Source organism: Anticarsia gemmatalis, chromosome 16, assembly GCF_050436995.1.
Source record: "Anticarsia gemmatalis isolate Benzon Research Colony breed Stoneville strain chromosome 16, ilAntGemm2 primary, whole genome shotgun sequence".
Classification (NCBI taxonomy): Eukaryota; Metazoa; Arthropoda; class Insecta; order Lepidoptera; family Erebidae; genus Anticarsia; species Anticarsia gemmatalis.
The window spans coordinates 2615012-2628731 of record NC_134760.1 but is presented as its reverse complement, the minus strand read 5'-3'; the positions used below and the strand labels follow the sequence as shown (position 1 = coordinate 2628731).

Below are 13720 nucleotides of genomic sequence, written 5' to 3'. Positions count from 1 at the left end.
CTGCTGTAATAGAAATGTAAGTTAGATTTGTAAGTGACCTACGTTGGCTGAAATGTTGATCAACGTAAGAATAGTTGACAGACAGCTAAATTGGAGATTTCGAAGGCGTAATCTGTACCACGATTCTCTTCCACTATCGACTACCGACCACCGGCTAGCAATTGAATTATTTTATTTGAAAATCTGATCAGCGCCTCTAGCCGGAACCATGAACAACTTCTAAAGTACATTTTAAATGTCAAACCATATAGTACTGGCTGACAGAATCGTGGTACTGATCAAGAAAGGGTTGCCAAATACAACGGCGACCACTTGCGTGGAAAGTACCACTTGGCTATCACTACGGCTTACTTTGTTCTAGAGGCGCCCACAGCCAGTTGCGCTCACCGGTCGGTAAACGATCTGTGGGTTAAGCAAACCTTGGCGCGGTCACTCCATAGGTGGGTGACCGCATAGTGCTATTTAAACAGGGCATCTCCGTGCTTCTGAGGGCACGTAAAAAGTCGGTCCCGGTGGTTGTCAATTAAGATAACAGTCGTTAAGCCACGTCAAAGGCCTTCGGGTGGCTTGAACAACTTTGACAATAGGTTGACCACTTACCATACGACAAGAAGAAGACTTTATTCTAGATAGAAATAAAAAAATCTTACCGAATTTAAGACTCATGTTAGTCTCTGGTAGACCGTGGTGATCAGATGAGACGAGGTGAAGTAACAAGTGACTACGATGTCAACAGTACATGTAATGGTGATCAATATTGAGTTGATATCGTTTTATATACTAGGATTTTATGCACATTTTTCCCCAGAATATAATAGGTACGATATATTCATCTAATTAATAATATTGTTTTGCTATTGTGCATTACAATATTGTGTTATTTAAATAGAATAACAATAGGTGTAGGTAGTTTATGACACCATATTGATAAACATTTACCCGAGGCAACACACCAAGGGATTTTTGAAGTTATGTGTGTATATCAGCTTAGCCTTTTTTCCAAGCTATGTTGGATTCGGCTTCCAGTCTCACAGGATACAGCTGAATACCAGTGTTTTACATAGAGCGACTGCGTATCTGACCTCCACAACCCAATTACCAGGGATATAACACGATACCTTTCGGTAAGACTGGTTGTCAGACTTTCAAGCTTCTGACTACTGTTAACGACTGTCAAAGATCTTCGAAAATGACAAACGGGACCCACAGTTTCACGTGCCTTCCGAAACACGGAGGAACTCGATATGTGTAACCCATCCACACAACAACCTCGGCAAGCGTGGCTTAGCCTCAGAGATCGAACCGCGCGGCTATGGTTAACTAAGCCACGAGCTTTTCGAAGTTATGTGTGTATTACAAATAATTATCACTTGCACTAACGATGAAGGAAATCATTATGATGAAACCTTGCATGCTTAAGTTCAATACATTTTTTGACGACATGCAAAGTCCCCAATCCTTTCTTGGCCAGCGTGGTGGACTCAAGGCTTAAACGCTCCCTCGTTCGGGAAGAGAAAATAGCCTAGCAGTGAAACAGAAATGGATTAAAAACGTTTATGATTATGACAACTTTGAAATGTCACTATTTTACATTGGAAAAGACAAATGTGCATTAACGGGATTTCCAAAGTTTGTTATTCAGAAAACCAGTCTTGCCGTAGCATATCGTGTTATAACCCTGGTAACTAGGTAGTGGAGGTCCGATAAGCAGTCGCTCCATGTGAAATACTGGTATTCAGCTGCATCCGGTGATACGGCATATAGAAGCCGTCTCCAAAAAAGTTGAACTAATGTTTATATTAATTTATTGAAGTCTCTTGTTGTTAATAATTTATCCCATTCGAGTTGTTTAATTATAACTAAATTTAGATTATTTTTGGTTATCGTTACCATTAATCATTATAATTAATATTAATTATTGTATCGGGAAAATGTATGTTTATTTTCCTCTAAATTATAAATTGTTGTTTGGGGTAAACACATAGATTTGTATTTATTTAGCATTGATACCAATGGCTAAGGGTTAGTATTGATAAGAGGAAACCAAACTAAAGATGAGAACATACCAAGCTAAAAGTGCCTTTATAAAAGTTAAGACAGTTGACTATCAGCAACTCTTTATAAAATGTCAATAACACATTTTAGTATAGAAATACGACATACCCAACTAGCACACAAGCGCTATAACAAGCTGCACAATGGCCGGTTAAAGGATTTTTATAACGCCTTAGGCTCCTTGGTAAGAAGTATAGTGGTTCTATAAGCGGCTACAGATCTCTTGTAGCGTCAAATAGGCCCATACTGTCCAGCTTATAGCTCGACATTGGATCTACAGTGGTCGTAAATAGTAATTATAATAGTACGTAGTATAGTAGTAATACAGGAGCGCTAAAATAAGATGAAGGTGGTATAATCGCGCTACAAGAGCTTTTTCGCAGCTTCGTGGCGCTTACCAGCTGTTGTACAGAGGTGGTTAGCGCCACGAGCGTTCGAAAAAGCTCTTGCAGCGCGATTATACCACCTTTACCTTATTTTAGCGCTACTGTGTAACGGTTATAAATGCTAAAGCTCTAAATTAGTAATATGGTCGGTTTATTATGGTGTAAACTAAATATATTGTATTAAAATGAATCATCAGTGACAAATGAGGAGACATTTTATTTTTACGGATAGGATTATGAAAATAACAAGTAGTCTATCGCTTTTATTTCTTTGTGTACGTGATATGAAAGTGCGAGTGCCAGTTTGCTGTCAATATATATGTATATTATCGTCAATATTTTCATGCGCCCTCAAAATATTCAGTTTTAAATGCAAAAATTATATAGATATGTGGATTTGGAAATTGTATTTTGAACATAAATAAGACTTTGAGGTTTACAGATAGTTTAATTAGGGTTATAGGTAATAAAAAATGATTTGATTATGTTAACGTTACCAGGCTATAGATTTATATGATCTTCAAAAGATCGTAATAACCTCAAAAAATATGTTTACCAAATGCTGTAATGGCGTCTCGATCAAGCACCTCTCAGAGTTGGTTACATCTGCTCTAGCGGCTTAAGCTGTACAAAGGCTCTAGTGTTTGCTGTTGTAGACCTCAAGGTTCTGCAGTTGTGGCATAGGAGTGCTTCAATATAATTGTTTTGGTCGCACACCAGCATTTTACTCGTACTTTTAGGGGTCAGTCGTTGAATATTAAAATAGTTTGAAATTTTTTATTTTTATTTATTTTATTTATTTTATTTATTTTATTTATTTTATTTATTTTATTTATTTTATTTACTTTATTTATTGTATTTATTTTATTTATTTTATTTATTTTATTTATTTTATTTATTTTATTTATTTTATTTATTTTATTTATTTTATTTATTTTATTTATTTTATTTATTTTATTTATTTTATTTATTTTATTTATTTTATTTATTTTATTTATTTTATTTATTTTATTTATTTTATTTATTTTATTTATTTTATTTATTTTATTTATTTTATTTATTTTATTTATTTTATTTATTTTATTTATTTTATTTATTTTATTTATTTTATTTATTTTATTTATTTTATTTATTTTATTTATTTTATTTATTTTATTTATTTTATTTATTTTATTTATTTTATTTATTTTATTTATTTTATTTATTTTATTTATTTTATTTATTTTATTTATTTTATTTATTCTTTAAAAAACAGTTGACAGACTGAACCACCACTGCACCTATGTAAATATATTATGATAATAATTTTAAGCTTTAGTATAAAGGTATATTACTCGGTTATAGCGCTTTAGGTGCTTAACATAATTCTGTAATCCCCATGGCTGTAAAAATGTTTCGAATGATACCTTATACATCTATTTGCCGTACGGAAGCCATATAAATATCTGATATAACGCTCAAGGCGCTATTAAAGACCTACGCAACTCTTTTATAGATGAGTAATACACTAGCCCTAAAAAAATCTGTTATAGAACCTAAGGCATTACAAAAAGCTTATTTACGCTCTTGAGCGCTATAAGCGCAACGCATAACTCCGTTTAAACTCCTTTATCTCCTAAAATCCCCTTATACAGTTAACGGTGTTATAGAAGATTCCATTAACTCAGTTATACTTCCCTAGGCTGTCTAGCGATGCAATTACATGCTCATATATCACTATAAGTCATTAGTTTCCTACTAAACGGCTACTGTCCCGCCTAGCTGTTAAAGGGTTTTTTAAATAGCTAGTATACAACTTATAGAGAATTGTACAGCATTTGAACGACTCTTATGCAACTATCAGGCTGTATAACGACTGTATAAGCAGCTTGTGTGCTAGTTGGGTAGTGACGTCATTATGTCATGTTTACGTAAATCTATAAAATCTATAGTCTAAAAAAAATAATTTTAACATCATTCACGAAAAAATTAAGACTTGTTTACGAACCTCAGTAGATTTGTATGGCGGTAGTCATTTGAAGACTAAAAGAGCCTAGCCTTTATTCCAAACTATGTTGGAGTCGGCTTCCAGTTTCACCGGATGGAGCTGAATATCAGTAATTTACACGGAGCGACTGCGTATCGGACCTCCACAACCCAGTTACCTGGGTTATAATACGCCTTTGGCACGACTGGTTGTCGGACTTTCAAGCTTCTGACTACTGTCAAAGAACTTTGAAAATGACAGCCCGAACCCACTATTTAATGTGCCTTCTGGAACACGGAGGAACTCGATATGTATAAGATGGTTACCCATCCATAGAACAACCTCGGCAAGCGAAGCTTAGCCTCAGAGATCGATCTGTTGTTAACCAAGCCAAGAGCTTACTATACCTTCAAATTTCTGCGTATTTAGGTAACACAGGTTAAATAAAGGTTACTTGGTATTCCATCGGGAAAACTTGTACATAAATCCTAGTATATAAAATGATATCAACTCAGTATTGATCATCATTACATGTACTGTTGACATCGTAGTCGCTTGTTATTACACCCCGTCTCATCTGATCACGACTGGCTGCCAGAGATAAACATGACTTTCAAATTAGGTAAAAATTTTCAATTATTTCTAGAAAAAGCTAAGTCTCTTACCAAATGTAAATGGAACACGTGGAAAATACACTCCAGTTTCTAAAGTATAGTATAAGTAACAAATACTTAATTTTAACGACAAACTACTTAATTTTTGTATCTGCCAATTTTCGGAATTTCAAGTTGGTCAACATTTCATCTCTTCACTACACTAACGAGACAGGTGTTAGGCTTTGAGTCCACCACGCTGGCCAAGTGCGGGTTAAGACTGCATGCCCCCATAAATGTACTAAGCAAATTTTAATCATGCAAGGTTTACTCACGATGGTTTCCTTCACCGTTAGAGCAAGTGATAATTATTTCTAATACACACATAACTTCAAACAATCATTGGTGTGCTGCCTGGGGTTTGAACCGTCGACCACTTAAACGTGGGAGGTGGCAATTTATACCACTCGGCTATAACTTACTTATTTTATTTATATTTCTATTACAGCAGCACTTTTGCTCATCGCCGCACAGATCTGCGCCATATCAGCGTCCACGTTGGAACGACCGCGACCGCCATTACGTAAATGCGAGTGCGAAAATCAATATAAGCCAGTATGTGGCTCGGACGGAATTACATACCCTTCGTTATGTTTCCTCAAGTGTAGAGCTTACAAAACTCAAAAACTGATCACTATAAAGAACGAAGGACAGTGCCGAAACCAACAGGAACTCAATTGCAACTCCTGCTCTTTAGAACTCAAGCCCCGTTGCGGCACTGATGGAAAAACTTATGCCAATTTATGCGTTTTCAATTGTCACAAGAAAAGGAATCCTTCCCTTCAAGTGGCACATTTAGGAGGTTGCAAGGCTAAAAAGACTCAACAGTATACAAAGACCGGTTAAGATCTTTATGATGTCGTTAAAATAAACAGCGAACTACACGTCAATTAACTGTTATACCTCAAAAACAGTCAAACTATCTTGGAGGATAAAGCTAAGTTTTCGAAATATATTATGATGCATATTATTCTGTCGTTTTATTAAATTATATACCTAAATACCTATTGGTCCTGATCTCTCACTGGTCTTGTCGATTTAGCCGCCTTACAGGCTATGAGAGTAAGGGAATAGAGAATGTACATGTGTATTGTGTACACACTGGGATACCATAAACAAAGTCCTGCACAGTTGGCTGGTTTCAATGAAACTGTCCGTCATAGCCTAATGTCGGCCATGAGTAATTAAAGACATTAAACATACCATGACATACACTTCTTATTCGTGTTAACAAATAGTTTGTAAGTTTCGAACAATAAATTGTGAATTCCACCAGAGATCTTTTGTGTTTTCTTTCTATTTGTGTAAGTTTCAAGTGTCTCCTAATGAGTCTCGTAATTAAAGAAGGGTTTTAGGCCTTGAGTCCACCATGCTGCCTAACAGCGGGTAGGCGGTCTATATTAAAGTTCGTTTATATTCTTAATGCTGTATTTCTTGGCTGCATAAAGACTGTTTAAGCGCTTATACAGCCCTTATACCCCAGAAATTGGCACAAATTATAAAGCATTTTGCGTTATACTGGCTGTACGGTAGCTGTATAAGCATAAAATACGCTGCATAATAGCTATTTTGCGGCAGTACTATGGTGTACGAGGAAACCAATACGGGGACAGAAATACTATATGGTGTTACGAGGAAAATTTACTATTAATGCTGCATAGAGCTGCATTTCTATTGCTGTTTATTACTCTCAAAGACAGAAATAAGACAGTTTTCTTCTGTAAAAAGGTGTACGATTACACCATAAAAAGAAGCTGTAGAAGAGAGTTTGCCTACTTTATACTACAGAAATAAGATTTGAGGACCACCATAATTCAGCTCTAAGCTGTATTAAGTAAGTGACAGTAACGTCAATCTGGGTAACTTTGATTCATTTGGGTAACATTGACAGTGGGAACATGAACTAGTATTTTTTAATATGAAACCAACACAATTGATAAAAGTTAGCAAAACTAAAATAAACTTTTATCAATTGTGTTGGTTTCATATCTATACTAATATTATAAAGCTGAAAAGTTTGTTTGTTTGAACGCGCTAATCTCAGAAACTACGGGCCCGATTTGAAAAATTATTTCAATGTTAGATAGTCCATTTATTGAGGAAGGCTATAGGCTATATATCAGCACACTACAACCAAAAGGAGCAGAGTACCAGTAAAAAATGTTGCAAAAACGGGGAAAATTATGACCCTTTCTCTTTTATGTGTCGCAAGGGAAGTTGCGCGAGTCAGCTAGTGAAAACATAATCGAAACTAGATAATGTTCTCACTGTCAATTTTACCCAAAATGAATCAAAGTTACCCAGATTGACTGTATGCAAAATGAAGCTATTGTACAGCATTCATACTAAAATGAGATTAAAGCGTTACAGGAAACTGTAAGCTGTGACATGACAGTTATCATACACTGATTTACAACCTTAAGCGTACTTTGACTCCTTAATACAGACTTAATACAGTTAGAGCTTTGTATAAATACTTAGTTAGTACAAAAAAAGATGAAATCATTGCTGGACCGGTGATTTTACAGACTACTGATTTTTCACATAACTGTAAAAACAATAACTTTTCCTTATTTTTCACATTTTCTTGAGAAAAACATTCATTGTTAGTATTACCATTATTTTCCTTTTTTATTCATTTCAATATTAAATTGTTAAAATTAAAATAATAAGGATTTTTTTTTAAATCTTTATTTGACAAAGGGGAATAAGGATTTTTAGGAGCATAGTCATAGTCATAGTTTTATAAAAATATGCACGTGTTGTACGTTATCTTTTATAAATTCGGAGATAATAATAAATGAACAATTTCAAAATGACTAGACAATGTTGATGCGTGTATTTATAATTTAGAGGAAAACTCATCATTTCCCCGTTTTACAAATAACAACAAATTAATCACTAATTATCATCAGACATAATTATAATATTATGGACCTACTTAATCAAATTTCTGCGTATTTAGGTAAAACAGATTAAATATAGTTAACTTAGTATTCCATCGGGAAAACGATACATAAATCCTAGTATATAATATGATATCAACTCAGTGTTGATCATCATTACATGTACTGTTGACATCGTAGTCACTTGTTACTTCACCTCGTCTCATCTGATCACGGTTACCAGAGACTAACATGACTCTCAAGTTGGGTACGGACATCTTTTTCTATATTTTTTTGATTTTCTAAAGCTTTCTTCATGCATAGTGTGTTCGGCACGTTCCGTTCGGCAATATTAATCGAACAACAAAACCGACTCGACTCACATGTTCGGCTTGTACCAATCGCGTTCATCTACACGTATTCTGTTTTGTCGCCCCGCTAGACCGATTACAACCGAACCAAATATGTGTGTAGCAAGCTTCACAAACATTGTATAATTTGGCTTTTTTTGTCTTGCATATTTTATCCCATATTAAAAAGGGTCGGCATAACACGTTGTCGTTCTCAAAAGAACGAAGTGATTTTTTACAAACTGCCGCCTGCGAGAGATCCCAACCCTCTTTGGGAAGCTTACGTAAAACTGGAAAGTTTTTTTTTGGAATTAGTGAAGACTGCAGTGGCTCGGTTCTTGGGCAGTTGGGATTGCATGCCCGAATATCTCTATTCTATGGTCGGACAGGTCCATAGATAGAGAAATCTTTGTTATTACTTATTGCAACTCAATTTATTGTTTATTGTTACAGCACTATTGCTCATCGGTGCCTACATCTGTGCATCATCTGCGTACGTACTAGAAAGATGTGTATGTCCGAAAATTAATGAGCCTGTATGCGGCTCGAACGGCGTTACGTACCCCTCACTCTGCGCTCTCCAGTGCGATGTGTCCAAAACTGGCAAAATAATTGTCGACAGTTACAAAGGAGAATGCCTCACCGTCTGTAGGAATACTAATATAATGCTTTTGGACTACGGCCCATTGTGCGGCAGTGACGGAAAGACTTACGACAATAAGTGTGCCCTTACACACGCGACTGTCGATAACCCACGCCTTAAAGTGGTTCATGGTGGACGTTGCAGGAGTTTTAGTAAGAAGATCGGCGTTAAAGCTTTTTAAAATGAGGTGAAATTAAATACAAACTACAGGTTGGCAGAACGACTGAAACTTGAGGCATCACTCAAGACCAATAAAATTATATTTAATATTTTTATTGTGAATTGTCCATCTTACGAACCACTGAAATCATAGCTTATTTTCGCAAACCATGGGATTAATTAAATCAAAACAGCAACGTCATGTCATTTTTCTGCTAGATACTTGTTAGTGAAGTAAATTATTCAACATATTATTCATTATCATCTTAATCATAGAATATATCATGCTTACCATTCCTTAATTTTATCAAATACATAATAATATGTAACTACATCGCCGGAAACGCTTTTCATTCATATTGCTCTTCGTTCATTTAACACAATGTTCACAAATAGTTTGTAAGGCTTCGGAAAATAAATTGTGAATTTGACCAGAGAAGTATTTTTTTTTTGTTTGTTACTGGCTTTTACCCGCGACTTCGTCCGCCACCTGGATTTTCCCATAGGAATGCGTCATTTTCCCGGGGTAAAAAGTAGCCTATGTCCTTTCTCGGGTATCAAAATATCTCCATACCAAATTTCTGGCTTTCTGACTCAGTAGTTAAGGCGTGATTGAGTAACAGACAGACAGACAGATAGACAGAGTTACTTTCGCATTTATAATATTAGTATGGATATGGATGTATAAGACCAGTGAAAGCCGAGTGGTATAAGTATGTATCTCTCACACAAGTGGTTGACGGTTCAAACCCGAGGCAACGCACCGATGACTTTTCGAAGTTATGTGTGTATTAGAAATAGTGATCACTTGTTACAACGGAGAAGGAAAATATTGTAAATACATTCTGATACTACACAGCTGTGGTGTATATAACATCACACCTTTTATACTCACAGTTGGCAGATGCGTATGGCAGATGTATACCTATGAAAATATACACCCAATTTTTGCCATTCACAATTTCTGTCCCACATGCTAGAAGGCGAGAATATTGCCATTTACTGGACATGTTATTTCCGGGCTTCTATTAGAAGTTCATAACTGGTTACGCTTTCCGGATAAGGAACCCTTAGTGCGGTCATTTTATGGATGGGTGACCGTAGTGGTATTTAAACTGAGTGTCTCGTTTAAGCCAATGGTTGACTGGTATAGAATAACTTGATGCATTAAGTCCGCATATTTATGTGCCACACACACAACACACACAACTTAATGTACAGAGCTGTACATTAAGTTTATATACAAAAATAAATAATATAAATTAGAAAAGAACCCGAGACCTCTGCATTGCAGTCACATACTCTATCGATCACGCCACAGAGGCATAAACACTTTCGCACTATAATTAATGGCATTGGATCAACGTTATTGTGTCAATACCGCTATTAAAGTTATTCTTGTTCGTTTCAATAGTTCCTAGGCAATAAAAGATACGATTTATCATGATGAAGTAAGCACGCTGTACATCTAAATATACATAAGAACATCTCACCTTTTAACTTCACGTTTGGCGCAGTGGTTTAAGTGGTCACCTCGCCGCAATAACCGTAGCGCCGCGTGTGGCGGGTTCGAATTCGGGACAAATATTTGTGTGATGAGCACGAGTATTTGTTCTGAGCCTGGATGTTAATTTATATATATAAGTATGTATTTAGAAGTATATAAGTATGTTTATCAGTTATTTGGTTACCATAGTACAAGTTCTGCTTAGTTTGGAATCAGATGACCGTGTGTGAGTTGTCAAAAAATATTTATTATTATTATTAAAACGTAGATTTGCCAATACATAGGTGTTTTCTATAAACTAGCCAATATGACCTGACCCTCACTTTTTCTTACCTATAGTGCCTGATTTTCATAAGTTTAAGCATATATCCTTATTCAAAACGTCCAACATATTAGTAGAGAGCCTTGAATGCTAGGCAATTTATTACTTTTTATAGTATTTGTCCTATATGACAAGACTAGCTGACCCGTGCAACTTCGCTTGCGTATAAGAGAGAATGGGTCAAATTTTGCCTGTTTTTGTACCATTTTTTATTGGTACTCTGCTCCTGTTAGTCGTAGCGTGATGATATAGCCTTCCTCGATAAATGAGCTACCTAACTCGGAAAGAATTTTTCAAATCGGACCAGTAGTTTCTGAGATTAGCACGTTCAAACAAACTCTTCAGCTTTATAATATTAAGTATAGATTTAGGGATGTGAAGCCGCAAGGAAAGTTTGTAAGAATCGTACCAAGTGGCGTTCTCTATTCTCTGCCTACAACTATGGAAAGAAAGCGTGATTTTATGTATGGCTCGGTGAAAAACATCAATGCATCATTCGCATCCCCTACTGACGCACGAAGCATCACCGTGGGGATTTACAATAAAAAAGTCAGTAGTTATTGCACGTTGGGGAAAACTATCCATCAATACTTGTATATAAAATCATGAGACTGAGTAACTATTATCATTACATCTTCAGTTAACGTCGAAGTCACTTCCTTCTAGTACAAGTACTTGAGTTACTTTGTTTCAGTCGTCTTAGAATCACTGTGTTCACAAGCCGAGAGCATCATGAGTCTCAAGTTCGGTAAGTGTTTTTTATTTCATAAATACTGTTTTTCCAGTACTTATTTCCACTGCGTTTCAGGTTATTGAAGAAATGTTATTTTCGTTAGAAAATATTCGTGAACTTATCCAACGAATAAAGGGACCAATTTTGATGATTATTTTTTGTTTGAAAGAAGGTTCCATGTCCAAAAAAATGAATCTTGATTTAAAAAGTTGTTTTCGAGATATTCTTAATTTTCATGACTTTGTATGAATTGAAGACAAGTCATATTTGATTTGTGGTGCGAATAAATTGATATTATACTTAAAGGTACCTCGTTTTTTGTGTAAGAATTAGTAATTTTGAAGTGAACATAGTAATTAGACTTTCAACGTTATGGACTTAAGGTCGAACCTCTCCCTCGATTCGAGAGGAGACATAGCAGTGGGACAGGAATTAGTTAAAAAATAAGAAAAGAAAGATTTTTAATCCATATCTGGTGGCCAGTTCAATAAAGTGCAATATTATTATGGTATTTCCGACGCTTTATGTTGCAGTGTGATCTATAAACTTCCTAGATAGAATGGGCACATTTATCATTTTTTATTCTTGTAATCCAAATACGTTTCGAGTCTTCTAATCGTACTACGCTTGTTAATGTTAATTTGTATAATCGTCCAACAACGTCGTAAAGCGATCGTGAAGCGAGATCTGTATTTCTCTCGTATTTTCCTTATTACCTATACCTAATGATGTATATTAATTATAACTTTACGTCTCATTGTTACAGCAGCACTGTTGATAATCAGCGCACAGATCTGCGTCACACTGGCGCGACACCCGTGTGTGTGTACAAAAGAATATCGACCAGTATGTGGTTCTGATGGAGTCACGTACTCCACGAAATGTACACTCGAGTGTAAAGCATATGAATCTGGACGTCCTATCACTGTGAAACATGAAGGCCCGTGTGAAAGTTCCGCTCGACAAACGAGAGAAGCTGTTTGCCCTTGCACCTATGAATACAGACCAGTGTGCGGCAACGACGGCAAGACTTATCCTAATAAATGTGCTTTAAATTGTGAAAAGAAATCTAATCCTTCTCTTAAGGTGGCGCATGAAGGACGATGCTAAAGTTCTCAGTGTGTATGCCGTGATGTACTGAGCCCTGTGTGCGGTAGTACGGCAACACGTACGATAACCACTGTCTCCTGAACTGTGAAGCTGTGAGGAACAAGCAAGGAATAACTAACACAGGCGAAAAGGGCATGCCATTCTATCTCACTGAAAAAAAGAAAGGGCATGTTATTATATACTATTCCTCTGAAGATGGCTGTCGCCAAACTCAATATTTAACGCACGCTGAAATATGAAAAGGAATAAACGACTAATACAAATTAAAATGACTAGCCATATTTCAATGACTTTAGCGTCGTCTTTTGCACTAATATGTTCTGTTTTATGTCAGAATTCTATCTACGAGCTCTTCTCATTTCTTAGGTTAGTACTAGGGTAGGTATAGCTATACACACTTCATATAGCAAGCGCCACGCCCTTTCCTCTCGTGTTAGTTATGCCGTGGGTACAAACCACAGCTCAGTATTAAACACAAGGCAGCCTATACATCACGTGTCTCTGTATAATTAGTAATTAGCATAACATTTACAGCTACTGACTTGAATTTGTGAGTGTCAAAACAGTTCGTAACATTTTAACCAAATAATTGAGAATTTTTACTAGTGATATATTCTATTTTATTGTTGTGTAATTTTAATAGTATTGCCATGTGAAGAGTACAAACTATAATATTTAATTTATTTACTAAGTGCAACTAAAATAAGTTTTAACCAGTTGTATTTAATTATTAAGTCAAAAATATATGTGCAATAAAAATATTCAAACGAAACAATGTGTGTAATTGCTATAATTGCGCAATAAAAATACTATTTTTTAGAGGGGTGTTTACGAAAGATTTGATAACCTCTTAAAAAGGAACAATCGTCCAATGAAATGTACTATTCATGTTTTAGCACCAATTATAATCATAACTAGCTTTAGTTTTTCCGTTTTCAACATTTCTCTTTG

At 35.5% G+C, this 13720-nt stretch overlaps 4 protein-coding genes across 6 annotated transcripts in view; all 4 read left to right on the top strand.

The window, feature by feature from the left end:
* Window positions 1-13720, top strand: part of LOC142979604 (serine protease inhibitor dipetalogastin-like) — a 45799-nt gene that overhangs the window by 14465 nt on the left and 17614 nt on the right. The window lies entirely within an intron of this gene.
* Window positions 4930-6049, top strand: LOC142979427 (serine protease inhibitor dipetalogastin-like). 2 transcript variants are annotated; one of them, XM_076124318.1, is made up of 2 exons: window positions 4930-5029; window positions 5509-6048. In XM_076124318.1, the coding sequence occupies exons 1-2, from the start codon at window positions 5014-5016 to the stop codon at window positions 5904-5906; spliced, it is 414 nt and encodes a 137-aa protein (XP_075980433.1). In that variant the 5' UTR covers window positions 4930-5013; the 3' UTR covers window positions 5907-6048. The 2 variants fall into 2 exon arrangements, with proteins under 2 accessions (XP_075980433.1, XP_075980434.1); XM_076124319.1 differs by having other exon boundaries at window positions 4951-5029; window positions 5512-6049.
* On the top strand, window positions 8076-9530 carry LOC142979401 (uncharacterized). Its single transcript, XM_076124285.1, has 2 exons — window positions 8076-8213; window positions 8749-9530. The coding sequence occupies exons 1-2, from the start codon at window positions 8198-8200 to the stop codon at window positions 9117-9119; spliced, it is 387 nt and encodes a 128-aa protein (XP_075980400.1). The 5' UTR covers window positions 8076-8197; the 3' UTR covers window positions 9120-9530.
* LOC142979564 (thrombin inhibitor rhodniin-like) lies at window positions 11546-13530 on the top strand. 2 transcript variants are annotated; one of them, XM_076124561.1, is made up of 2 exons: window positions 11546-11674; window positions 12426-13530. In XM_076124561.1, the coding sequence occupies exons 1-2, from the start codon at window positions 11659-11661 to the stop codon at window positions 12767-12769; spliced, it is 360 nt and encodes a 119-aa protein (XP_075980676.1). In that variant the 5' UTR covers window positions 11546-11658; the 3' UTR covers window positions 12770-13530. The 2 variants fall into 2 exon arrangements, with proteins under 2 accessions (XP_075980676.1, XP_075980677.1); XM_076124562.1 differs by having other exon boundaries at window positions 11548-11674; window positions 12429-13530.